This window comes from Sesamum indicum, linkage group LG4, assembly GCF_026168435.1.
Source record: "Sesamum indicum cultivar Baizhima isolate 11 linkage group LG4, ASM2616843v1, whole genome shotgun sequence".
Classification (NCBI taxonomy): domain Eukaryota; kingdom Viridiplantae; phylum Streptophyta; class Magnoliopsida; order Lamiales; family Pedaliaceae; genus Sesamum; species Sesamum indicum.
In genome coordinates this window covers 13,125,886-13,152,191 of record NC_142660.1, presented here as the reverse complement: position 1 = coordinate 13,152,191, position 26,306 = coordinate 13,125,886, and the positions used below count along the sequence as shown (strand labels likewise).

The 26,306-nt window shown below is 34.5% G+C and overlaps 4 protein-coding genes and 1 long non-coding RNA gene across 9 annotated transcripts; 4 read left to right on the top strand and 1 right to left on the bottom strand.

The window, feature by feature from the left end:
• Positions 1 to 370: 370 nt before the first annotated feature.
• Positions 371 to 1,399, bottom strand: LOC105160522 (Integrase-type DNA-binding superfamily protein). Its single transcript, XM_011077937.3, has one exon. It carries the CDS (start codon positions 1,321 to 1,323, stop codon positions 727 to 729), a length of 597 nt encoding a protein of 198 aa, XP_011076239.3. The 5' UTR covers positions 1,324 to 1,399; the 3' UTR covers positions 371 to 726.
• A 5,315-nt stretch (positions 1,400 to 6,714) lies between these two features.
• On the top strand, positions 6,715 to 9,647 carry LOC105160521 (TraB family protein). Its single transcript, XM_011077936.3, has 7 exons — positions 6,715 to 7,234; positions 8,140 to 8,255; positions 8,337 to 8,425; positions 8,527 to 8,601; positions 8,711 to 8,815; positions 9,019 to 9,114; positions 9,268 to 9,647. The coding sequence occupies exons 1-7, from the start codon at positions 6,816 to 6,818 to the stop codon at positions 9,526 to 9,528; spliced, it is 1,161 nt and encodes a 386-aa protein (XP_011076238.1). The 5' UTR covers positions 6,715 to 6,815; the 3' UTR covers positions 9,529 to 9,647.
• Positions 9,648 to 12,755: 3,108 nt separating this feature from the next.
• Positions 12,756 to 16,636, top strand: LOC105160711 (uncharacterized). The gene is made up of 7 exons (XM_011078190.3): positions 12,756 to 12,908; positions 13,498 to 13,650; positions 13,754 to 14,161; positions 14,560 to 14,636; positions 14,959 to 15,978; positions 16,220 to 16,315; positions 16,517 to 16,636. The coding sequence occupies exons 1-7, from the start codon at positions 12,767 to 12,769 to the stop codon at positions 16,634 to 16,636; spliced, it is 2,016 nt and encodes a 671-aa protein (XP_011076492.3). The 5' UTR covers positions 12,756 to 12,766.
• A 141-nt stretch (positions 16,637 to 16,777) lies between these two features.
• On the top strand, positions 16,778 to 17,324 carry LOC148788479 (uncharacterized). The gene is made up of 2 exons (XR_016065057.1): positions 16,778 to 16,846; positions 16,971 to 17,324. It is a non-coding gene; the product is annotated as an uncharacterized LOC148788479 (long non-coding RNA).
• Positions 17,325 to 18,383: 1,059 nt separating this feature from the next.
• LOC105160520 (serine/arginine-rich splicing factor RS31) lies at positions 18,384 to 22,963 on the top strand. Of its 5 annotated transcripts, XM_020693213.2 has the most exons (7): positions 18,483 to 18,520; positions 19,445 to 20,254; positions 20,648 to 20,975; positions 21,195 to 21,307; positions 21,406 to 21,641; positions 21,771 to 22,310; positions 22,616 to 22,963. In XM_020693213.2, exons 4-7 carry the CDS (start codon positions 21,212 to 21,214, stop codon positions 22,650 to 22,652), a joined length of 909 nt encoding a protein of 302 aa, XP_020548872.1. In that variant the 5' UTR covers positions 18,483 to 18,520; positions 19,445 to 20,254; positions 20,648 to 20,975; positions 21,195 to 21,211; the 3' UTR covers positions 22,653 to 22,963. The 5 variants fall into 5 exon arrangements, with proteins under 5 accessions (XP_011076231.1, XP_020548872.1, XP_088735827.1 ...); XM_011077929.3 differs by lacking the exon at positions 20,648 to 20,975 and having other exon boundaries at positions 18,384 to 18,520; positions 19,445 to 19,570; XM_088879701.1 differs by having other exon boundaries at positions 19,445 to 20,975.
• Positions 22,964 to 26,306: the final 3,343 nt, after the last annotated feature.

Genomic DNA, 26,306 nt, shown 5'->3' with positions numbered 1-26,306 from the left:
TGCTTAGCCAAACACCCTCTAAGATGGACATATACGGTGAACGAATTTACGAGAAAAAATTCTAACTCAAACCAAGTTCAGCCTAATCAAATCGATTATAGAGTAAATGTGATACACTTACTATGTTATTGGTCATTTTTTCTGACTTAATTTAGATCCGATCAAACCCGATTTGAATTAAAAGTTACCCATTTAAAGATGGGATTGTAGCTAGAAGCTAATTAAAATGACTTATGTTAATCACTTAAACTATAGTCCCTGAATTATAATTAGGTAGAATTAATAGCAGACGGGCACGAGCTGTACTAAATTAGCAATTGATTATAGATATAATAAGGTGGTAATTAATATAGTGATGGTAGAAAAAAAGTAGAGAGATGTGGGTATTTATTATAGATGTATACACTAGTAAAAATTGCTTGCTCAAGCGTAAGCAGTTTTCACAGTGGAAGAGTTTCTGATGCCTTGGCAACAGCAGTAGTAATTAACGTGCAGCAGGTCTCTTCAGAAAGCAAGCCAGCTTCCCGATAAGCAGGTAAAAAAGCCACAAGCCAGCTTAAAAAAAGCTGAAAGAGGAAGATAAAACAAGGGTATAAACCAAGGTAGAGGATTTGGTCTTAAAAGGCAGATCCAAACACGCCCTACTACTGTACATATATTTATAAATATTCATCAGGAGATTTTGTTGATCCGCTTAGCTCATCATGATCTTCTCTTGATTCAGGATCAAGGGTAGCTCCAAAGACTATCGTTTCTTGAATAATTCTCCGGCGACTCCTCGTCCTCTGCCCCGGATTTCATCAGCCGCGGCGGGCTGACGAGCATTCCCTCCGCCATGTCCACCAGCAGCTTCGGCATGTCGAACAATGCTTCCTCATCCACAAATTCGTTTCCCGGCGTTTGCGCGCTAGATGAAGCTTCGTTCCCCGGAGGCTGGAATTGAATTTGATCCCCCCCGCTTCGTGGAGCCAGAGCGGCGGCGGCGTTGGCCGCCGCGGCGCGTATGTCTCCAGCAGAGTGGGAAGCGGGCAGAGGATACGAAGAGGCCAAACCAGGGAAGTTTATCAAAGCGTCGGGGCCTTTCAGCGCCAGCGCCGCCACATCATAGGCAGCAGCCGCCATTTCCGGGGTGGGGTAGGTCCCTAGCCATACCCGCGTGGTCTTACGCGGCTCCCGGATTTCCGACACCCATTTCCCACTCCGGCATCGGATGCCGCGGTAGACGGGGTGGCGGCGGGAGGTGGGGGAGGCAATGGCGGGCGGAGGAGAAGAGTATTGCTGATCAGAAGTGTCGTGATTTGTAGACACGTCTTCAGTAGCCATGCATCAAAAATTGGGAGGGAATGATGAGAAGGGTTTAGGGTTGTAATTAATTGGGACATGTGTGTGAGATATTTGGGGAATATAAGAAGGGGAAAGAAAAAGCGCGGGGAAGTCGCGGAGAGCACTCAATTATGTAAGTATGTGTGTGGGGTTAAGTGAAAAGGGGCGGGGACATGAGATAGAAATTTTAAGGAATTAGCTGTTAGCAGGTAAGGTTATGGGTCACAACACCCACAACCTTGTCCGCTCATCTCTTTCCTTCCTATTTCCAAATCAATCTTTCAACTCTACTCACAACCTTCTTATTTCCTTTGTTTTTTTTATCATTACTAAACCTGCTGTGCTCTACTCACTATTCAACTCACACGTGCATGTAACCCCACCCCCAGCTCCAGACCCCCCTCATTTCTAGTCCCCTATTATAAAAAGAAGAGGAGAGGTGTTGTAAACACAAAGTGACGGTTTCCATACATTTTTCATGATTCAAAAAATATCCTTCAATTGATAATTAAGGTAGCTGATTTATTTAGCTTTTCAAGTTTTACATTAACTTAATTGTTCAATTAATATATTTTTTGAAATATAAAAAATTATTTATTATGTTTATGTTTCTACTATGACTATTAAATATTAAAGTTGAAGTCTTATCAAGGAATATAAGATCATGCAACATATGTATATTATTAATTTGTTTAATGTGTGAATTTGATGAGATTTGTTATGCAATTTTATTTTAATTGGGGGGTAATTGTTATTTTCTTGTAATGATATTGGAACGATTTAACTGTTTATTTTTGTTAATTAGACATGCTACTAATTATTCTAGTTGAAAAAGTTAATTACTCCATAGGTTGAGTCAGGAAGAGCGATATATCGATATTAACAAATACGATACCTAAGAAAAATTCAATAGACGAAGTACTATTGATTTTTATGGATAATTACACAGTCCTTTCATGAGGTTTGGTGACATATAATTTTTTTATAATTTAAAAAATTATATTTAGTACTCCTAACTTTTATTTTTGTTTGACAAAAAAAGTGTATTCGTCAGTCAAGATTCACGGAATTTCCTGATATTAGTAAAACAATTCTATGAAAAATTCATATTTTTCCCGATTAACTTACTATAGACTTATTAACAGTCAAATAATTTTTTTTTAATTAAAAGGAATGTATAAGGGAAAAGATGTATCTCCGCACACATGCATTATCGCATCTGAAGATGTATAACGATAGTCTTAATCAAAAAATATTTGTTTGATCTACAATAAATAATTAGTAATAAGTCAATTAGCCAGGTAAATATATATTTATATTCAATTGTTTTACTAAGAAAAAAATTATTTTTTTCGTCCTTTAATTTTACCCTCATTAGATTTAGTCCGGTTTTAGTCCTATAAGTTTGCAAAATGATGAAATTAAGTCCGATTTAGAATTTTCTTGTTAATTTTCTGACAACTTTTAAAATTTATGCCGAAAATTGCACGAGTGGCAAATTTTTGTTGAATTGTCAGGCCACTTATCCAGTTGTATCCTCCACGTGTAATGAGTTTTGGAGGAAAAAGAATGAGGTTTCTCCCCTCCAAAACATGTCCATATGGCTTCCAAGTCAAGTCCAATGCCACATAATATTAAAATTCCTAAATATTTATACAACTCAGCTACCATGTCACTTTTTTTGAGCATAAATACAAATTTCCGACCACGAAAGGATTATTTGCCATTATTTTTCAAATTTATAAGACTAATTAGTTAATTGACATACTTGCATGATTAAATCTAATAGAGGATAAATTAATTAAATAACGAAAAAAATAATTTTTTCTTTTACTAATATCCACAAATTCGATGAAGTTTGACTAGTTGAGGGATCTAATTTGTTGGACGAAAACAAATATTAAGAATACAATATGTAATTTTTCAAATCACAGAAGGTTTACATGTAATTACATTAAACATCATGAAATGACAGTATAATTATCCTTAATTTTTAATAATTGTAATAATTAGCACAACAATAAACATGAATGTGTGCCAATTATTCTACTTTTTTTATTCTTTAATTGATAAAGAACTATAATTTCTAGTGTTAACTGGTTCAAGTTTAGGCCGTGGAATTTAACCTCACCAACCGTGCCTTCTTCTGCATTTTTTTATTTGACATTGGTAATCATGAAATATGTACGGTCAGAGACAACTGATTAATGGCCCTAAAAAGCCAGTTCTGTGTCATAATTCATCCAAACATTAAGAAACTACTTATAATTAGTAATCATATTGTCAGAAGGTGAAAATTGTGGCAATAATGTTAGAATTGGTTTACTTGAGTTGTTTTATTTGAAGAGTAATCAATAGCTGCTAAAATGAGGTTGTACATGTCTACAATAAAAATACAATTTCTAACACATAGAGAGATTTTGGATTAAAATCCAAACACTGTTGATGTTGGTTTCTATGATGTATGGATACGGATACAATAACTATGTAATTATTTTAAAAAGTCTTTGGGTATAATTCGATGCATGGACAAATGGCTGTTTTCACTATAAAAATATGATTTTTTTATTATATTTAATTATTATGATAAAAAAAAATTATGCTTGATACTGACCACCTATAATCGTGCCATGGATTATAATAGTTGTTGTTTTTGCAGTCGGGGTTATAACATTAGTTATAGCTAAAATAATATGAAAAATATTTAGATCATAATTAAAACCATAATATATATACATATTGATTAACTATGATCAAGATTTTCACATTTTGATATGGAATGAAAACAATATGATATGATAGGGAAGAAAAAAAATACAATTTTAGTCCGTAAGTTAGGGAGAATGAAAATTTTGGTCCTATTCAAATTAAACTTCACAATTTGGTTTTGTAACTTTAAAAATGGTAATATTAGTCATTTCAAGTCAATTTGGTCGAAAAATTCAACATCATCAGCCATATCAACACTTAAATTGGGGTTTTGGGTGAATTCAATGACATGGCAGTCTAATATATATATATATTTTAGAAAATGATCTTGCAAAAAGAAAATTACCACTTGATGATATGATAAATTTTTTCAAGTTGGTAATATATTTTTGTTTTGCCGAGTTATTTTGGAAAAAAGAAATAAATATGTTGGACCGATAAAATTCGCCAGAAGCTCCAATTCAAGTGTCGACGTGGTTGATGATGTGGAATTTTTTTCTGATCGAAGGATTAAATACGTGCATACTATATAAATATTTTCTTTTAATTCAATATTTGAAAACACGGTAAATAACATCTAAAAGGGCACCAAAACTTAGACTAATTAGCGCTATATCCTTATTTAAATACTGTCCAAAATAATTTTTTTGAAGTGTTCGGCCATCACAAAATATTGTGATGAACTATTCTTAATATTTAAGAGAAACTATAATATGTGGGTTAACTGGTCCAATATTGGGCTTACAAAACCAACCCCACCAACCATATATATGTGCTTTGCATATTTTTATTAATTTGGAGCAATTATGGAATATGTACGGTCGGATTAGTGCTTAATGGTCCTAATTAAGACAGCCCAATATTGTATTATTATTAGTATGTCAATAATAGCAAGTCTTGTTTGAGGAGTGTATATATAGTTCACCCAATGGGGAAGAAGCATTACCCAACTACTTATTATAAGTAATCGTATTCCCATAAGGTGAAATTGTGGCAACAATATTTTTTATTTGAGTTTTTTTTTTTTAATTTTTTTAAAGTAATTAATCAATTACTATGCTAATAATGAGGTTATACGTACTTAAGTAGTAAGATTAATACCCTATACTTAAGAGCATTTTTGGGTTAAACAATTTCCTACTTGACCAATATGAAATTTGGATAAAATAAAGTAATGATATATAATACCCAATTCGTGGAATCACTCACTGTTCTTTATCTTCCTTTTTTTTTTAATAAAAATTAATAAAATATTTTTAAGTGAAAAAGAAGAAGTTCTCCATCACGTGTAAAATTAGAATTAAAACGAACTTAAATAATTCTTAATAATTATGCTTCTCATATTTAAATTTAATTTCCCGATTGGTTTTCCTAAATTTTGAAGTACGCTGATAGAGTGTTTGCAAAAACTTATGTTTTGAAAAAGTGATAATTTTAGAAGAAAAAAAATTGAAATAAAAGTAAAAAAAATATTTACAATGAAATTAATAAATTTCTTCCTTTATTTAATGCAAATTGAATTATCATAGTTATTATAGAATTCAAGTCCTAATTGTAAACATTAGAATAAATTAGAATAATCCAATCTTATTAATGCGCAAGGGAGTTCATGTTGCATATTGATCGAAAAATTTGAAGAAAATTCTAAAATCAAAGAAGGATTGACATATAAAATAAGAGTTAGCACTTTGATACTTAAGTTAGTAATTGAATTATCGAAAAAAGAATTGGGAAAACTTGAAAATAACATAAGATGTGTAATAATTGATGTGAAGTGATGAAATATCATAGATATCATCCAAGATTAAGTTTCTAGAGTGAAGAAAATGAGCAGGGAGCTTGTATCCTTGCTGTTTACGAGAGAAAGAGAGATGAGTGTAAGTGACTCAAAATGAGTTATTGTTTTAACTACACAATAACCTCTATTTATAGGAGGATTTGGAGCAGAATTCGTGGGTTTTTTTGGGGCAATTTGCATATATTTAGAAAGCTACAGATGTTGACTAATTAACAAAAGAATCGAAACGTGATTTGGACTTATCTAGATTGAGATATGACTGTTTGAGTGAGTCCGTCCAGTCCACCCAAAAATTTAGGAGTTTGTTACTATCTGATTGATAAGTATTGATAAAAGCGGAGTTAGTTGAAGATCTTTTAACATGAAGTGGCCTAAAATATTGAGAGGTTGTTTGTCGTGGAATTCCTATTGTTGGTTGAGTCAATTGGATATGTATTTGGGCTGTATCAGGTTAGTGTAAATAAATGCAAAACATATGAGCTTAATTACTTCATCATGGGCCGATAAGATCAGGCTGTTGGGCTAATCGATGGGAACCCACTTCTTTATTTTAAGCTTCTAGAAAAAAAAAAATACTTGATGGAGGTATCACTTATTTTTTTAAAAATAATTATTATTCATTAATATTTATAAGCATTTAAATAGTAATCCAATCTAAACATATCATCCAGCGTTTAAAAAATCTCAAGCCCAAGACTAGAATCAGTATTTATGAGGTGGGCAAGTTGTTCTGGTTAGTGGGCCGATAGCCCAAGAGAGAATGCTTTAGTGGGGTTACGTTATATTTACTTATTGAGCCCAATCAGCTGGCCCATTAAGTTTTTAATTACGATTATTTTATTTAAATATATTAAATGTGCCAACACAAAAATTGAACTCCCAGTGCCGATATTTGTCCACTAGAGGAGAGGTTCTCGCTTCATATCCCCTCATTGCCTGCAAAACCACTCTCTCTCTCTCTCTCTCACACACACACAGTGTCAGCATGAAAGCTTCGCCGTCTCCGTTTCCAATCTTCAGTCCGCGTCTCAGAACTCTCCAGCTTCCGCTCAAATCCCACCTCCTAAAAGTCACCCCTGTCACTATGTCACCATGCAAAGCGGCCTCCGTGGTGCCTCCGCCACCACCAGACTTCAACTTCAAGAATGAAATTCTTGATCTTTCCACTGCCGCGATAGCTGAAACCCACCCGGAATTACTTGATTTGGCAGAAAATGGGACCCTGGTCCTGATCAAGAAAAGCCAATACGGCCCCGTTCCACCCTGGAGAAGTGAGTTTGTGGAGCCCGAGGCTATTTGGATTATTGGGACTACGCATATTTCCAGGGAATCAGCTTCTGATGTTGAAAGGGTTATCAATGCTGTGAGGCCTGACAATGTTGTTGTGGAGCTTTGTAGAAGCAGGCAAGTCTTGACCTTTTCTTTTTTTTTTGTTCCAGATTCTTGTGGCTTTTAGTTCAGTTTTCTTTATTGTCACTTACAGTTGATTATTAACATTTTTGATTGATTTTGTGCGTAGAATCAATGTGGTGGTTACATTTTAACTACTGGATATTTTCAAGAATTTTACGTTCTGATTTATAGTTTCCATTTTTCAGTTATAAAGTTGAGGAACTTGTTGTGTTGGGGAAGTATTTTTATGTAAATTGAGAAGTCCCTGGTTATAGTGAACGGTGGTGGAAGAAAAGAAATGGGATATGTGACTGAGTAATGCTGTGACTTATCATTAATACATCTGCGATGCACATAGTAGTTGAAATTGAAAATGATCCAAATTTTATTATTCAAATTTTGTGTAAATTTATAGTAACAAGCAGTAGGATTTGTCCCTGCAATTAGATTCAGTTTACCAACATCAACTTATGGAAGGAAGAAACTTTTGGCATATTATAATTGAGCACGCTACTTATTAGTTATTTTGTTGTTGCTCCCAAATAAAGACTATTGAATGATATGGAGCAGTATATTGGTTAGTAGGACTGAATTTAAACCACAGAACTAACCTGAGCTTATGTGATAAAAGATTCTGCACTTAGAAGCACAAATTTGGTAGGAAGGATCTAGTGTATTACGTGATGTTAAAGCAACTATGTCGAAGTTCAGATGGGTTCACAAGGAGATAAGAAACCGTAAACCATAAAGCGTGGATGCAGTAATGGGGGATTTTGTTGGGAAGGGGTGTTTGTGTGTCTTATACTACTTGCCTTTGCAGGATAAAGTTACTTTCATTTGCATAGTAGCTTACGTTTTTACACTATTTGATTTTCAATCTATGGCTTAACTTCACCTGTTGCAGAGTTGTTTTTCAGAGCTGGGATCATGTACATTCCTGAGAACGCTGACCAGAATCCGCAGCTAAGGTCCAGTATGTTCTCTCTGAGTGGAACTGGGTTCTTTGGTGCCATTGGCCGAAGCATCAACCTGGGTTTGTATTAATTACTTTATCAGGTAAATGGACACAGCATTTTTCTGAAGGAAAGTTGTTTATACTTTTCGTGCATCGCAGGCGGTCAAACTGCTTTAGCATTACGGTTGCTCTTGGCAACTTTCTCTTCGAAAGTATCTTCAGATATTAATCGTCCCTTTGGTGATGAGGTAGATTCTTGTAAATAAATTCATATCTTTAGTAATTGGAATTCAAAGTTTAGTTTAATCAAGTAACTCCTAAGCAAGTTTCTGATGCAATTGATTTCCAGTTTCGTGCTGCTCGAAAGGCTTCTGAAGAAATTGGTGCTCAGTTAGTCTTGGGAGACCGCCCAATAGAGATAACTGTAAGCAACTTCTTGGGCCATATAACAGAAAACAACGTTTGTGATACGCAGATAATCTTGACTGATTTGTTCAGAAGGAAACTTAAAATGCATTTCACATTCTTTTCAGCTTGAAAGGGCATGGAGTTCACTGAAGTGGAAGGAGAAACTGAGCCTAGTCTCCTCTGTCATTCGTGGAATAACATCATCTGATCTCTCCAATAAGACGTTGGAGGTTTGTCTCTCAAGTATTTAAAGTCATTTGGAGATTAAACTTGTTTCTGTTACCTCTGTATCCTGTAAAGCATATGTTGGTTAGGTTATACTTTCTCAATAAAATCTTGCGCTGCCACATTTGATGATTCAAAGTTCGCTAGTGACTGTTTATCCTTTCTATCTCTATAGATCTTAATATCAATATGGCCATTCGTGTCTCAGGAATCTAGTTCAGGTGATAGCAGCTTCCAGCTGTATGAGCAGCTGAGTTTTTCATATCCATCGCTTCTGCCTCCTCTCGTACACGAACGAGATACAGTAAGTGTTTCCAACATTTAATTTCAACAGTAACCAAACAGGAGAGACGTATCACACAACAAGAAATGACTAAACTTCTCTTGAACATAACTATTTAGGCTACATCAGGTGACTAATTTTCTTCTCATCTTTCTCGTATCAACGTGCTCTCAGTTTCTTGCCTGGTCCCTGAAAAGGAGCAAAGCTGTGAATAATAGTAAGAAAGTTGTCGGAGTTATTGGAAAAGGCCACATGAACGGAGTCGTATACTCACTTGTCTCCGATACAGGGAACTTGCGCTTCAGAGACCTTGCTGGGAAGAAGCCTGGAAATGACTACGGTTGGGCTGGTTCCATTGCCAAAGACTTGTTGAGAGATACCGTAATTGGCGCTCTACTATGGCTAGCATATGAACAACTGAAGTTAATATTATAGAACACCGAGTTTACAATCCTCGTCTTACCGTTACAATTATGCAGAAAAATCTGAAACTGGAAAGGATTCAGTGATATTTCAGTTGGTTCTCTAATTTGATCATGATCCAATTTTACAAATACTTCACTCACCTACTTTCCAGTATTATCTAAAGTTGCAAAATTCGCTGCTGCTGATGCACAAACCTGAGCACCCGTAAGAAATTACCCTAACCCACTTGTTTAATTACGATTAACATGTATTTAAAAATATCACTAGCACAATGATTTAACAATTAATTAAATTATTGATTCGTTATTTGAATGTCACGATTTTAAATCTCATCGCAACCATATGATTTATAATCCTATAATGTGTACTATGGATTGGAGATGACCGCTTTATCTATAGAGACTAGACTTCATTCTATAGCAGGAATTGAGTTTTTTTGTCAGGGAAGAAACAATTCTGGTTCTATGACTACAGGGAGTGATACTTTTGGTGCTCTTGAATTTTTAGTTTGATAATTAGGATTATGATTAAACAAATAGGATATTTAGTTCAGATGGAGTTGGAAAATGTTAAATTCGTCTGGAATCAGCAAACATTTAAGAATTTCTAATTTTTGATTAGTTTTTCTGATGTGATAATTTTGCCTTAATGATTTTTGGACTAAATGTGCCGCCGACTCTAGGACCAACCTTGTGTTCATTTTTTCTTTCAGTAAAAGTGGCTAAAAAGATTAAAAATTTCAAATTAATTAGATCACGTCCAACGCATATAATAATTTCTGGCCAAACATAGCTTTTCCCACCAAGATGTCAACTAGATATGCCATCTTTTTTTAATTATAATCCTCAATCCCAATTCAAATCGGACAAAATTGAGAGTGCCACAACTCTATAATTAGTGAACCAAAATTGCATTCTTCCTTGTTTGGTCACGGACTAAGAGTGGATTTAATCCATAATAACTTTTAATGATAACTACACCATCCTCTTCTAAAATTTGGTATAATTACATATAGTTAGATCTATTTATTTGTTCAAACTCATCAAATTTGCTGATATTAACAAAAAAAAAATAAATAAAAATTCATATTGTCCTAAATTGACATATTAATGACTTAACAAATCTTTTATGACCAAGCTTGTGAAGATGTATAAGAATAGTTTGATCAGAAAAAAATTGTAAGTCAATCAGGAGTAAATATGAATTTTCATTCAAGTTTTTTATAAAAAATTCAATAAATTTTGATTAACAAAAAAATTATTTATTGTATAAAAACAAATAATAAAATTTCCGTATAATTAGTCCCATTCTTAAAAAATAAAAAAAATACTGCAATTATTCCTAACTTTTAATTCAGCAAAAAAAGAAGAAGAAAAAGAAAAACAAGTACTGTAAGTCTGTACTTGAAAAACATCATATCTGAGTTGTACGACTGAGTTAATTATCGTACATCACAGGTGACATCAGTGAATTCACAAGACATGAGTCAAAATATTCTTTGCACATAACCACCAGTGACGTTGGTGAGTGAATTTTTTACAAGACCAAAAACATTAAAAGCAGGTAATAGGTATTATTATATTATTATAAATTACTTGTGAGAATTTCCCATTGACTTTGTTCTCCTTTGGTGAGTGAGTGAGTGAGGTGGCAGTGGGGATAAGGATGTCTCCTCCTCCTCTGCTCACTCTGTCTTTACACTGACAACATTGTCTTCCCAACCAATTCCTAACTGCACAATCTCTACTTATTACTCACTAATCATCGCATATCTCTAAATTTATTTATCACTCTCATCATTCATACCTCAATTATTACAAAACCCAACAATACTTTCTTGGGATTTCCCTCTTTTTTTGTATAATTCTACACCTTTGTTACCTTTTCTGCCCATTTTCCTACTACTTGACAGCATGTAATTTAGGGTTAGTGTTTTTGCTATTGTACGAATTAATTTTAAAATTGAATAGAAAAGAACTAAGATTATTAAAATCTTAAACTTACATAATTAAATTGTAAAAATTAAGCCACGTCGGACAAAAAACATCATTTTACTAAATTACACGATGAAAAATGTATTTTTTCCCCCTCTACTTAACATCTCTTTGGAGCCAAAAAAAATAGAGTAATTATTTTTGTTGTTAAAAAGTAATTAGTTTTGGCAAAATATATAAATATTTGTGAGCTTATTAGTTGTTTCATTTATTTCCGACATTGTTGATGTTGTCGAGACTCTGATTCAGTGTCCGTACCTCAATTAAATATGTCAACGTACACTATAGTTGTCGCAAATGTTGTTGCTATGCCGATAGGTACTTAATATACACGACGACAAAAATAAAGTCATGGTTCATTTAATAATTCGACTAAATTTATCAGGCAAAAGTGAAAGTTCTTGACAATATTAATCAATTCTCTCAATGAACTTCCTAAGGCATACTAAAGAAGAACAATGTCCTCTTTTTTTAGACTTGGCACGAGGAAATCACGAGTAACTATATTCGTCCAACTCGTATAAATATCTGTCACTAATCTACTTAAAAATTCACAATTAAGAGCCCTTCGTAAATTAATATATCTAAGCAATATTACGATCTGACGAATTTAGGATTTGTTGCAAAATCTTCATTATATATATGGTACATATTTAATTAGAAAAAATATGAAACATTTTAATTTCCACAACCATATAAAAAATCATGATTATGTTCCAAAGAAAATGGATTTATTATATTATACATATATATATATATATGTATAATATACTCACACTTAAGTATGTCAAAATTGAAAAAAAAGAATTCCAAGAAAGGTAAATATTGAAATCCATGACACAATTTCAGCAAATCTTCTCAGAAAAGAAGCCTACATATGAACACGTTATTATTTGGTAAGATGCTTTAAATGTTAATTTTGTATTCAGATCTTCCAGAGTAATAACATCATGAAAAATTAAAAGCCCCACACTGGAAAATAATACTAATCTCCCTCTCAATTTTCAAATTTATTCTGAAAAAATGTAGTTTTATTACAAATGTAACTTCAATAGAGTGGGAAAACAAAAATAAGAATATGAAGAACAAGAGACAAACATCTATAAATTTCCTGTGCATCTCTTTTTTCACAGGCATTTTTTCTTGTATCGCCTTTTCTATATCCACAGGGTTGACCAAACTGCATATATATCCCTCTTTGTATATATCATCCTCGACAAAATTGTCAACCCCTCTTGACAAAAAGGAAGGACATGGAAGGTGAAACATTAATCACTTTAAGCAACTCACCTGAGTCTAGAAAAGCAGTCGACACGATTAGTATTTTGGTCGTGGATGATGATACGACGTGCCTCTCCATCGTTGCTGCTATACTCAAGAAGTTCAAGTATCAAGGTATACATATATATATATATATACACATGCATGAGACTTGTATCCTTTTTTTATAAAAAATTATTCTTTATTATAAGTTTCTTTTGAGTTGTTCAAGGTTTTTGCATGCAAGAATTTTTGTTTTTTGGGTTTTATTTCAGCCCCTTTCTTTTGAAGGGTCTGTTATCTTTCTTATCTCTCTCATTTTTTTTTTAATTTTTTTGTTCGTTTGACTTAATTAGTTTAACAATTATGAATAAAATTAATTAGATCAGTTCGTGTCCTCATCCAGCAGTGTATGCAGATGAGTTGTAATATTTATGACAAAAATTAAATATAGAAACAATTCAAATTTTATTTTCAAGATTGTCCCAAATTGAACAAGCATGCAAGAGAAAATGGCAAGAATACATTAATCAGGTGAAAATAGAAGTACCAATTCACATGATCTATGTTAGATTCTGTTAGAGATGAGTACAATGGTTGTGTTAGTTTCCTTGTACATTTTTCTTCAATATTGTGAATTAAAACTTTTCCTTTTATTCAACAGAATTAATAATTTTTCTTTTGTTCTAATAAATTGTGGTTTTTTCCACACAATTGAGTCCAGTTGTGACAGTGAAACACCCAAACGATGCTCTATGCACGCTCAGAATCAAGGGGGGCGCGTTCGATTTGGTCGTGTCGGATGTCCACATGCCGGATATGAACGGATTTGAATTGCAACGAGCCATTGCACAAGAATTCAACTTACCTGTAGTCTGTGAGTTTCTTTTTTATTTATATTTTTCCATTTTTGCCAAACAATATTTATTGTTTATGAATTTCTTCATAAATTTATCTTTTTATTTTTTGTGTCATTACAGTAATGTCAGCTGACGACAAAGAGAGTGTTGCTTTACAAGGGTTGGAGAGTGGGGCTGCATTTTTCATATATAAGCCGGTGTGTCCGGATGATTTGAGGGATTTATGGCAATTTGCAGCTATGAAAAAGAAAAGTCAGGTTGTGATTGAGGAGACTGGGAACTTCCCTGACGAAAAAACTTCCACAGACAAGAACAGTTCTGATGAAATGGCGATTTCTGCATCGTCGTCTGTCAGTGGAGATGTGGTGAATAAGAAGGAATCGAAGAGAAAATCCCCGCGAAAAGAGGGTTCTAATGAGATAAAAGGAGACAATTCTCAATCATCTTCGCAGAAAAGACCAAAAGTTATTTGGACTAATTCGCTACACAACCGTTTCCTCGAAGCTATTAGGAGCATCGGCCTTGATCGTAAGCATCAAGATCTTTTGCCCTATTTCGATATGTCGTATGCATGTAAACGTAAAGATTTATAGTTTTATTTATGCATGTGTATGTTCATAAGTGCGATACTATCGTAATGTATTAACACTCGTCATAAGTTCACGTATAGATAATCGATCCATGGTTATAGTAGTAAGTTTTGAAGTAAAGTTTTTTCAAATTATTAAATGATAATTTTTCATAAATATATACCAATTTTTATCTTACTATATCATGCATGCTCGATTTCATGTAAATAAGGCGATCGATGTAAACGTTTTATGGAAATAATAATGTTTTCATTGAGCGATTATGTATTTTTGTATCTTGTTGCTAAGTTTTCTTACCTAATCTTATTTATCTCATTTCTTGCAAATTTTATACAGGAGCTGTCCCCAAGAAAATTCTCGAAGTTATGGATGTTCCAGGGTTAACCAGAGAAAATGTTGCAAGTCATTTGCAGGTTCGAATTATCTATTAATTGCAAATATTATCCAATTATTGGGAATTACTTAATTTGCATAAAATCATTGCATAAAAGGAAAAAAAATCAAAATAAAGTAATTAATAAAATTCTAAAATATCTCAATTCAAGAAAAGAAATATTTCTATTGCTTTTCTCATTAAACCATTTTTATACTATTTTTCATACTTTAATATTAAATACCTCTATAGTTTCTGGTAATTTGAATTTTTATACGAGATGATTGTTCAGTACGTTTAGTTTCTGGTAATTTGAATTTTTGGACGAGATGATAGTTGAGGACGTTTCATGACAACTGCAGAAATATAGGATCTTCCTAAGGCGAGTTTCGGACGCAAGCTTCAAGATTCAATATTCATCCGAGAAGGGCTTAAGCAGGAACTACTCAAGTTTTCAGACATCAGCAACAAGCCCTTCAACCCTAATGCTCAACAGATTCAGCAAATTTCACTATCAAAATCCTGTCCAATTTCCTGCTCAAAGTGTTGCTGCCTTGCCAAATCTGGAAACTCCATCTGGTAGTCTTATTAGCCAGTCAGGATTCGGACAATCACGATTGCTTTCCAACAAAGGAAATTTGCTAAAACCCAACATTGGAAACGCAAATCTGATTCATCAGAATGATCGATCATATGTCAGACTCGCGCAGAATGATTACCAGACGGCCCCCTCTAGTACCTCAATCCAGGGGCATCATGCCAATATATCCCTTGACGATCCATCAACTTCCCTGTCAGCCAGTTCTGATTCTCCGTTGGTTGGCTCGACCAGGATGAATCCTTGTACTAGTTATGATCATCCGTCTCGGACAACTATTGGGACGCCAAATAGCGTATCTTTGGCCCCGTCGAAGAATTTCACGTACAGGACGAACTATGTGGGATACAGTATCTCGAACATCAAACACCTTGCTGAATCAGGACACAGTGAGAAATACAAGGATTTGAATTCTTGCACGAGTACGATAAATTTTCCCAGCAATGAGTTCCTGAGCAACAGTAATACTGTTCTTGCTGCAGCAGGGCCAAACAACAACGTTAACTTCAACCAGTTGGCTCATAATCTGGGGGCTTGTAGCACTTTTGTGACTAACAATAATGGTGGAGAACAATTGTCCGATGTCGTTGCTGATTACCTGCCCTCAAATCTACCTTTGGTTTGTGGTACTGTGGGAAATGGAGGGGACATCAATGAGTCTGCTGCTTTTAGTCCAATGTTTGATTTGTCTGAATTCGATATCTTGTCAACTCAACAAGCCCTGGAGGAAACTGATTTTGACACTACTTTCGCCGATCAAGTGAAAATTCAAAATCAGACACAGGTACTTTCTGCGCTTTACCTTAAATTCAACACAGGCCCTTGGAATATTTTTCTTAAATGTGCAGGTCAATTTAGCATTTCTCAACTTTGGATAATTTAATAACTCATAATTCACAGAAGCAATCTTAATTTCTACAATTCAATGTTTTCTTCCAAATGTTATAATTGATACATTTTTTGAAATTATTCATAATTAGCATAAAATACTTAACAATATTTTCTGCTCTTGTTTCATTTGACAGCAGAACGGAGGTGAAACTATTACAAGTTCCAACTTTTATGGCGACATGAGCCTCTGGGACAGCAACATTCGATCTTTTGGTCAAGCTCCGAATCAGGTAATTAAGTACTATATATAACTATTACTAAAGTTCTATTTCACATACTAAAAGTATTTCATTGAACTAAGTTTGCTGCATATGTATAATTTCATATTTTCACTTATTTACAGGTTTCTTTCATGTTTTTGTCTATGTATGTAGCAAACATTAATATAGTATTGCTTGTAAGATTTACTTTCTTTTTGCCTATTTATGCAGCAACAATGCAGCCAAAGTTTGGTTAACTCTCAAGATTTTGGAGCTTCATCTCAACACAATAAGACAGTACTTCTTCCACCCCCTCAGGCATGCTTACTGTACTATACTAATCAAGTTTAAAACCCTAATTACCATTAATCATCATAATTTTTAATTTAATTCTATAATTAAATTTGTCCCTTATATATATATATGATAGCTATTAATTATATTTAAAATATTTTTCTACTTATTCTTCTTTTGACCGATGGAACGTAACATCAGGCGCTAGTCTGTGAAGGTTTCGGCACTTCATCCCATCTCAAAGCCCTTCTATCTCCTGCTCATGAGGTATATGGTTGTCTTTTTACTTTATCATTTTTACATTAATTTAAATCAGTACAAGCTGTAAGAATTTCATTTAATTAAGTAACCGAGATTTGTTTTCTGTTTTTTTTTTTAATTTTTGTTACAGCGCGATGACGATGATTTTCTGGAATCTTTACTTGCTCCATTCGGAGAGGATCATCAAAACCTCGAAGGGATCTAAATACAGAAAAAATTGTATGATTGTACTAAAATAATTAGTGTGCAATTAGTGCAGTTGGGACGTAATTTTACTGTTGAAGCTGATCACCTCAATAGGATGAATTATTCCATAGTACTAATGAAATTAGACTTGTAATATTTTCCATGATAACATATAAATCGTGTAATGTCTATGTTAGTGTTAAGGAGGATGATTTGCTATCACATTTGTATAAATCATATTTGTAGACATTTTCAATTATATAAAATTTTGACTTGAAGAATGTTTTTTTTATTAAAAGGTCCTAAAGTGACTTACTTACTATATTAATGTCGAAGACCATTAATACATTGAGATTTTTGTTCTGCGTACGTATATATGTAGAGTAACTCAACTTATAGCTGCAGTATTATTTATTTAAGTTGCAACGACATGTTGATTTACGAGGAAAACAATCACATAACCGTCTCTTAATTATGAAATGAAATATATATATGCTCAAGAGAAAAGATGATAATAAATTTATGGCTCTAGCACAATCAAATCAATAGATATACACATTATTGATGACTATTTATGAATAACATTTAATATTATGATATATGTTACCAATAATGCGAATATCTTACTCCCATATTCTACATTTTTTTATTGTTATAATATACCTATTTTGGGCTAAATTTAGTAACTTACGGCACACATCAATTACAAGACTGATGCTTGAATGCAAAACTATATCCAATATTATTTTGATTAAAAAATCTAACTTGGAGCGAGCATGCACGTCCAATTCAATTAAAAGAATGTCAGAAAGTAAACAGGAAGACAAACTGTTTCCCTTAGGCCATGTTTACTCTAACGAATAGGTCGAATATTTCAGAATATCTGGTCTTGTTCCTCGTTTACTTGCTAGGTGGCAGGCTTGTGATATCGCCTGATAATTGATGGATTGCCGTCTCACTATAATCAAATCTGGGCAATGTGAGTAGGATTAAATGTTGCTATTCTTAATATATGAAATTGTGTAAGAACAACTTAGGAAAAACAAAAATTGTCACAAATTCACATCCCAATTGAGTCCAAGAAGCAAACATGAGATAATTCAGTTCCCTATAATTTTCCATGCAAATAAACATTCAATTGAATGTGATAAATTAGTTACTTTATCCATTTTTATCCCTTCCCTTTAAATGAAGGCGGGCATAAGTGGTATAGATGGGCTGGGCCAAGAAAACACAACTTAATGAGTCCAAATACCTTTTCTTAGTATACATGGGCTGGGCCGAGATGAACACAATTACCGGGTCCAAATAGGATTATGGTCGGGTAGGATCGGATCCGGTCCGCACATAAGCCATGGTTTCCAATGACCATTTAACCCTCCCTCTAGATATGATTACGTAGTCGTATGTATTTAGCTGACAATCTCATTTGCACAAGAAGATATTTTCTCTACCATCGAGTTCTCAACGGCTAGGGTTTCGACGTTACCGAAGGTATTCTCTTGTCCTTTGAATTCAACTTTTCTGTAGTAAATTAATAGTTTCTTTTTCCGTAAAAATGCTTGTTTTTGACGCCGATCTGTTATTCTGTAACTCTTGGCGTTCTAGTTTTATTTCTTTTTCCAATCATTTGTTAATTCTTTGTGGTTGAAGTGCTGTTTGATTTTGGTTGAAATTAATGGAGGTATCAAATTATTCTGAAGCTCTGAGTATTAGTTAGAGATTTTTTTTTCTTCTTTAGTTTGAATTTTTTGGTATAAATTTATACGTTTTGTTTCTTTTAAGTTTTTGTACTTCATCTCGGGGAAAAATATGTTTTGTTGGTGCTATCGATTTTTTCTCATTTTGATCGCTGAAACTTCGGATATTTTTTGCCTGCGATGTGGAGAAATTGCAAATCTAGATATTATTTGTACTTTAAACTGTAGTGATGGTTGTAAATCTAGAGTTCATTTATATTTTAAACTGTAGTGATGGCAGTGCAGGGAAATTGAGAACTGAGTTCACTTACATAGTTTCCCTTCTGTAATCTTTCCGGAGGTAAAATTTTAAGGAAGATGTGGTTGCTGAAAATTTGAACAAGAAGCAGTTGAGAATATTGCTTGAAATATCAAGTCTTAAGAATAGTAAAGAGCTACTGGTGATTTTTTTTTTGTTTAACTGCTTTCGGATTACTGAAATTACTATAGTTTTCAGCTCTCATTTTACAATGTGCTGTTAAGATATTAGCTGGAAGTCTTCCAAATTGCCAACTGATTTTAGTTGGGCAATTTTTGATAAAATATTTCCCAAAAAAATGAAGTGGGTGGATGAATGCTCCAGGAGATGTTTTACTAGAAAGAATTAGAAATTGATATTATAAAAGATATGGCTTTTGATAATACTGAATTGTGTTCTCTCTGTGAATGTATGTCTTAGTATATCAGAGTTGAAGTGAAATGAGGCCGATTTTCTGTGGGAACTTTGAGTATGATGCCCGACAATCTGACCTCGAGAGGCTATTCAGAAGATATGGAAAGGTTGATAGAGTCGACATGAAGTCTGGTACGTCTGACTGCATTGAAATGTTTGTTCAAGAACATGTAATTTGTTTGCTAATAAACTTGATTTAAGGATCAAATTCAGTCATTTGAATCCTATGCAGTCAAGATTTTCTGAACATCTTGGTCATTTGTTAAGGGAATTATGCAATAATTTTCACATGCTCTTATATATCTATTGGAGACAATGCTCTTATATTTACAAAGTTTGGGAGAGCTTGATGGATTAGATAGACATACTCCTATACGGTATAGGCCTGCAATTTGTCAAATTAATGGAGGTGATATATCTGAAAAGTCAGATTATTAACTATTTCAATGTCATTAAAACTGAACCAGTTACATCAAATACAATGTAGGAGTTGATTATTCTATGTGAGTAGGAATAATACATAAATACGACATATATACATGCACTGTGTTTTGAGGGAGAAGCATCGCTTACCACTGGCTTGAGTCAACATCGCTTTCCACTGTATTGGTCTGCTTGCGTGAAACACTTTCGTGCCACTGCTGCTTCACAAGGTGTTCTATTGGAAAATTGGTTGAGACAGGCTTCTCAGCTGAATGAGAGACTGCAGAGACTGACTAGGTTCCGTGCCAGAAGCAGTATATGCGGCAAACTTACACATTTGATAATAAGAGTGACAGTTCTATTGATTTTGGTGTGGATAGTGACAGAGTGATGGTAAGTGTTTCTAATTCTGTTAGGTTCCATTACTTGTTTTCTTTAGTTATGCGGAAAAATAGTAATTATGCATTCCATAAAGTTTAATGTGCAGTTCTGTAATATAGACGTGCATAAAATACGATTATATCGTGGTTAAAAAAACCAAAAGATTTAGTGGATGCCGAGTATCACCTTCTCAGAGGACAAAGGAGTGCAAGAAGGCTGTCTGACAAGCTTTGGGAGAGTCCTGTGCATACAGGAGCCACCGCAGCAGACCACACATACTGCTTGCATGTTGACGACTTAAGTGTTTCCTTGTTGAGTTTCATGGGGTGTCAGGATGTGTTTAAAGCAAGAAAGTATATCTTTATAAGTGTGAGACCCCCATACTCAACTAATTCTTTGACGCAGGATCTCGTTGCATTGTCCATACGCTCCCTGGCTGATGGAAGGGTTTCTTCTGCATTTCATTTCCTGGCAGTCACAAGCGACCTCTTCTAATTTCCTAGAAGAGCCCTCTGATCATCCATGGCATCACCATCCCACATTTTCCTGAGTCATAATTGAATTCATTCCTCATGACTTTTGCCCATCCTTCATTTTTCCACGTTACACGCAGACCTAGAAGCTGAGGCAGCCGAATAAATTGGAGCAGGAACTCACTTTACATTGTGATGTCATGAGACATCCACCTTTGGATAGTTGTCCTCCATTGACATCACTTAGTTCACTGGCCAAGGTCTGTTACTGATTTAACTGGTCAGTAATTTTTGGATAGACAAGACTGGTCTTTAGTAATGTTACCTGGTGACATGGTATATGGATTTCTCATTGATGGGCTGGAAGAAACATTAATGACGAATGAATAATGTAATGGGATAATGCTTCATGCAGGGCACTATATTGACTTAGAAGAAGTGATTTTGATACATGGATGTTGTTTGTTTTCTGTTGGCAGGTTTTGCTTTTGTTTACATGGAGGATGAAAGAGATGCAGATGATGCAATTCGTGCACTTGACCGAATTGAATTTGGTAGAAAGGGCCGTAGACTCCGAGTTGAGTGGACAAAGGTAATAAAATGTTTCCTTCTGTCACCATAGAGCGGGTCCACTATTTTGAAATTTATGTTCTGAATGCTTCTTACTCGCTCCCTTCTGTTGTGCCACAGCAAGAACGAAGTAGCAGGCGGCCAGAGAGCTCTAGAAAATCTTCATCCAACTTGAGACCCTCAAAGACTCTGTTTGTCATAAATTTTGATCCATATCATACCAGAACAAGAGATTTAGAGAGACATTTTGATCCATATGGGAAAATACTAAATGTAAGGATCAGGCGGAACTTTGCCTTCATACAGTATGAATCTCAAGAAGATGCAACAAAAGCTCTGGATGCGACTAACATGAGGTTAGTTTAACCTTACAGATTTCTCGGAACTGCAGTTATCATGTATTGAACATGGCTTCTTTCCTATTGAATCATCTGCTATTAGACTAGTTGGGAGCTTGACTTTTACTGTTTGGGTATTCTACGCAGCAAATTGTTGGATCGTGTTATCACTGTTGAGTATGCTATCAAGGATGATGATGAGAGGCGGAATGGATATAGCCCTGACCGAATTCGTGACAGATCACCGCGGAGAGGCTATGACAGGGTCAGGTCCCCCAGTCCATACAAGAGAGAGAGAGAAAGTCCTGATTATGGGCATGGTCGTGGCCGTAGCCCGAGTCCGTATCGCCGAGCAAGTCCTGACTATGCTCGTGGGTCTAACCGGAGTCCCAGTAGGAAAGAAAGGGATCCGAGGCGTGGTCATGACCTAAGTGCAAGTCCCAGGAAGGAGAGAGACTCTGATTACAAACATAAACACAGCCCTAGTCCTCAGAGGGAGAGGTCCAATGGTGATATTGGTGCTCACACCAGTCCAGGAAAGAGGGTAAGTCCAGATTATGGCCGCGGTCCCAGTCCAAGCCCTCAAAGAGAGCCAGGAGAGAGGGTACCAAGCCCTGATGATTATGCTCGTGATAGAAGTCCTGCTTACAGTGACGCAGAAAGCCCTAGGCCTGAGCGTTACGGGAGGTAGACCATCAATTTCTGGCTTATATGTTATCTTTAAGATCTGAACAAAGGGATTGCATAATAAACTCATATTGGTTTAAGAATCAAAATTATGATTTTAGTGGAGGTAAGGTAGTTCAAAGTCGAGCTTGAACAAGCTTGTTTTTAGATGAGCTGAGTTCAATCTCGTTTTTAATTAGACTTGACCCTGAGAATTTTTAAAGCTCAAATTGCTTGCTGCCCTAGAAACACCTACATTATTAAGCTATCAAAATGATATATCTATTATGCAAATTATTTACTGGTTCTTTAATTTGGTGATGCAGTCAATCACCCCCAGCACGGGAAAGGTCTCAATCATAATATGCAAGGCTTGCTGTGTCATGGAAGCAGATGCAATGTGCTGCAGTTCACAAACTTCATACAAGCATGGCAACGTAATCATACCCATGACTTAGTCGTTAGCATATTTTAGATCCTCTTTGGTTTTATTTTTGTTAGCTCTGTGTTGTGAACTTTGCTACACTGAATGTAGTTTGTGTGCTGTCTTTGGTCTTTGCAACAAGATTTTGAACTGCCCATACCTTTGCTCGGACATGTGGTGTATGTATCTCTATCGGAGTCTTTGTTAACTGTGTAAACATGTTACCAGTACAATCCCCTAGTTAGCTTAATGATGGGTGGAAGGGCGTAATCGTTACCAATGTCTTATTCGTTTAGGGACAGATCCATTGCGCAGATGATGAATTCAATGCTATCGAGTTCTTACATCATAAGGTGTTGAATTCAATGCTAAAAGAGCTCATATATAATAAGTTCGCATGTGATGCACGTTTCTCGAGTTAATCTTATTATATACAGCTATGGAGGTTGGGTACCAAAAAACTGAAAGCCAAATTTGTTTCCTTCTTATTAGTGTGAAATGCGAACATCTTTCCTGCCAGAGGAAAGCGACTGTTTTGGCGTTCTGGTGGTTTTTTGGACTCTCTTTGCAGTCGACAAGTATCCTATCTGTTAGGAATGTAGTACGGTGCTTATAATCATTTCCAACTGGTGCTCTTTCTTTAACAATCACTATGAGCAACATCCATATTCTCTAGTGTGGTAGCAGTATTATATTTAAGCTGGGCGTTGTTAGAATTTTTTTGATTTCATTCATCATCTTCTTCTTAATGTATTTAGTGAACTGAGAATTTAAAAAAGCTTCACAATTCCCTCCTGCGGCAATATTTTCACATTTATGATGCAGAAGATAGAGGCCCACTCACAATGACACTCGAGACTTTTCTGAAACCCATTTCTCACTTGTGCACTTCTTTTCAGATTTTACGTAGAAACGAGAACCAAAATAGGCCAATCAACATTTACAGATGCAAAAGGATACATGCCAATGGCCCCCCCCTGAAAAGAACTCCTAACCCCTTTCTTTTTTTCCCATTTGAATCGACCACAGGAAAAGTTACGGGGACTGAATGGTACTGATGCTGCTTTCGCAAAAACATAAATGGCGTTTGGCTTTTCAGACGGCATATTGCAGGCTGTGCAAAAGTAGTTCAAATTCATCAAACATACCGCATTGGTGGTGCATTGCATGTAATGAGAGGATAACAGGCTTTGCACCGCACGTATGTCAATCAACCCCCCTGCCCCTGTCCACTCACTATTTATGGTTGTGGTCTGGATTGAGACTCCACTCTCTGCCTCTTGGCTCTCATATCTAAGTCCTACTGCATACTCCATTCTTCTCATGCCATGTTTCACATTTTGCTTTTTGATTTTTTAACAGGAAAAAAAAACATATATTATATAATATATATTTTCAATTGTTTCAATACATCCCAACATTTTTTTACTATAACACTACGTAAGTTGGATGCCATCCAACATACACATGTTTATTTATATACACGTACCCAGTAATTAAGAATATAATTAAACTTCCAAGGCGTGATGCTGATGCATATATGAACAGGAAGCATTTTAATTGTTTTCGATGCACAACAATCGCGATCAAAATGGGGCAGAAGTCGCTGTCTTTTATTGCAGCTGTACAACAGTCTTACATCATTGTCTCAAGACACGTTTCGAAATATGAATAGAGATATACTGTACTTTTTCCGGTTGTAAGGGGGGTAAGAATCTTTGGCAACTGTATGCACCTTATATACCTCTGGTTATATTTTCAGCAACCTCCTAATAATAGTTTGAAATTCTGAGAGCCAAATTGAAAGAAATTTTGCAAACCATAAACATATTATTTGTCTTTAATTTGCATTAAGCATTTAAACTCAAGTATAGTGACTTTTTCAATATGACAAAGAACATCCTAATTCTCTCAGAAAAATGTTATTAGTTTGAAAGGGTGTATGATCATAATAATGCCGCTACTTTCTTGGGTTGGGGGGCGGTGTTGGTGGTCAATATCTCATGATTCAATCTGATTCAAATGTTTGTTTTTGTAGGCAAACACATCCCCCCAAAGCTTCTCACCTGCTACTGTAGGGTTGAGAGAACTCAAGTATACGACAGACGTTGCGTTTCTTATAGGGATAATTATATTGCACTCTTTTAAAGTTTGGTGTAAGTATATGTATATTTCTCGTGGTTTTGGAGGTCACATATAGTATTCGACCCGTTAATTAAATTTACAGAATTTACTAATAGCAGTAAAAAAAATTGACTGATAATTCATATTTACCATCGAGTGACCTATTACAGGTCAAACAAATTTTTTATGACCAAACAAGACTTATAAGGTGAAAATATAGTTCTTACATGCATTAGCGTATAAATATATTTAAGGATAGTATGGTTACAAACAGATCTGCCCGTCTTCAAACAATTATCATAAAAAAGTAATATATTAATTGTTATTAATAGTATGCTAATTTCAAATATTAATTGTTTCCTTTATCCAAATAGTCAATAAATCAAAAAATAAAATAAGAAAAAACAGTGGAAGAAGATACACAAGAATCCACCTTTTTCTGTGATGAGATTTTCAATCTTGATCTCTACATGTGAATGTAATGATCACATTCGACCAACGTATACATATTCCCACTTTTTTTGAAATAACAATAGTATTATCATTATTTAATGTTGCATCCATACTAAAATCCAATGCAGTGTTCCAAAATATTGCAACAGGCGCGGTCTGGTCAGTCATGTATTATTAGAGCTTTATTGGAGTTTGCAGAATTCTTATGATTGTAAAAAATGTCGCATCAAGAAATTTTGCACATCTATTCACCAATCACCCACCTAATCCATACGTCATAATAAGTGCACAACGTTGCTACATTTTCATTTTTATTAATTTATACTCGTCATGTATATAAAATTTATATTAGTTTTAATTAAATTTATAAAAAGACTCAACATACATTACGTACATGTATAAAATAATATATATGGGATAAATTACATTAACGTTGCTTGAGGTTAAATTAAAATATACAAATATTTTGTGTCTTTTATAAAATTATAAATACATGACTTTTGATATTATAGTCGTAATTAAAATACACCCTTTCTTTAGAACCAAAGTTTACACAAAGGCCCCTAAAAAATATTACTAACATTTCTTAACATTTTATAAAGACAGTGTAATTTGCCCTATAATATAACATTTAATATCAATTTATAATAAAATATTCTAATTGGACCTCACATTTTATTTGTAATGTTCAATTATATAAAATTTAAAAAAAAAATTATTTCTTTAAGTCATGAAATTGTGTTTTTCGTATAAGTCGAGGTATATGTTACCTCCCGCGGCCCACGTTAGAAATGCATGAAAAATGAAGGGTTGAATAAGTATAATAAAACGACCACTAAAGTGGTACATAGTCCATTTACTTTGACTTATTTCATTCCACGACAAAGTTTTGATTAATATTTTTTAATAATAAAATTGTGGATTCAATAGTCTCATTGTCTGTACGACCGAATAATTCTGAACCCAACTACTATTTTGAAAAAATGATAATAGCATAATTGATCTGAACTACAGGT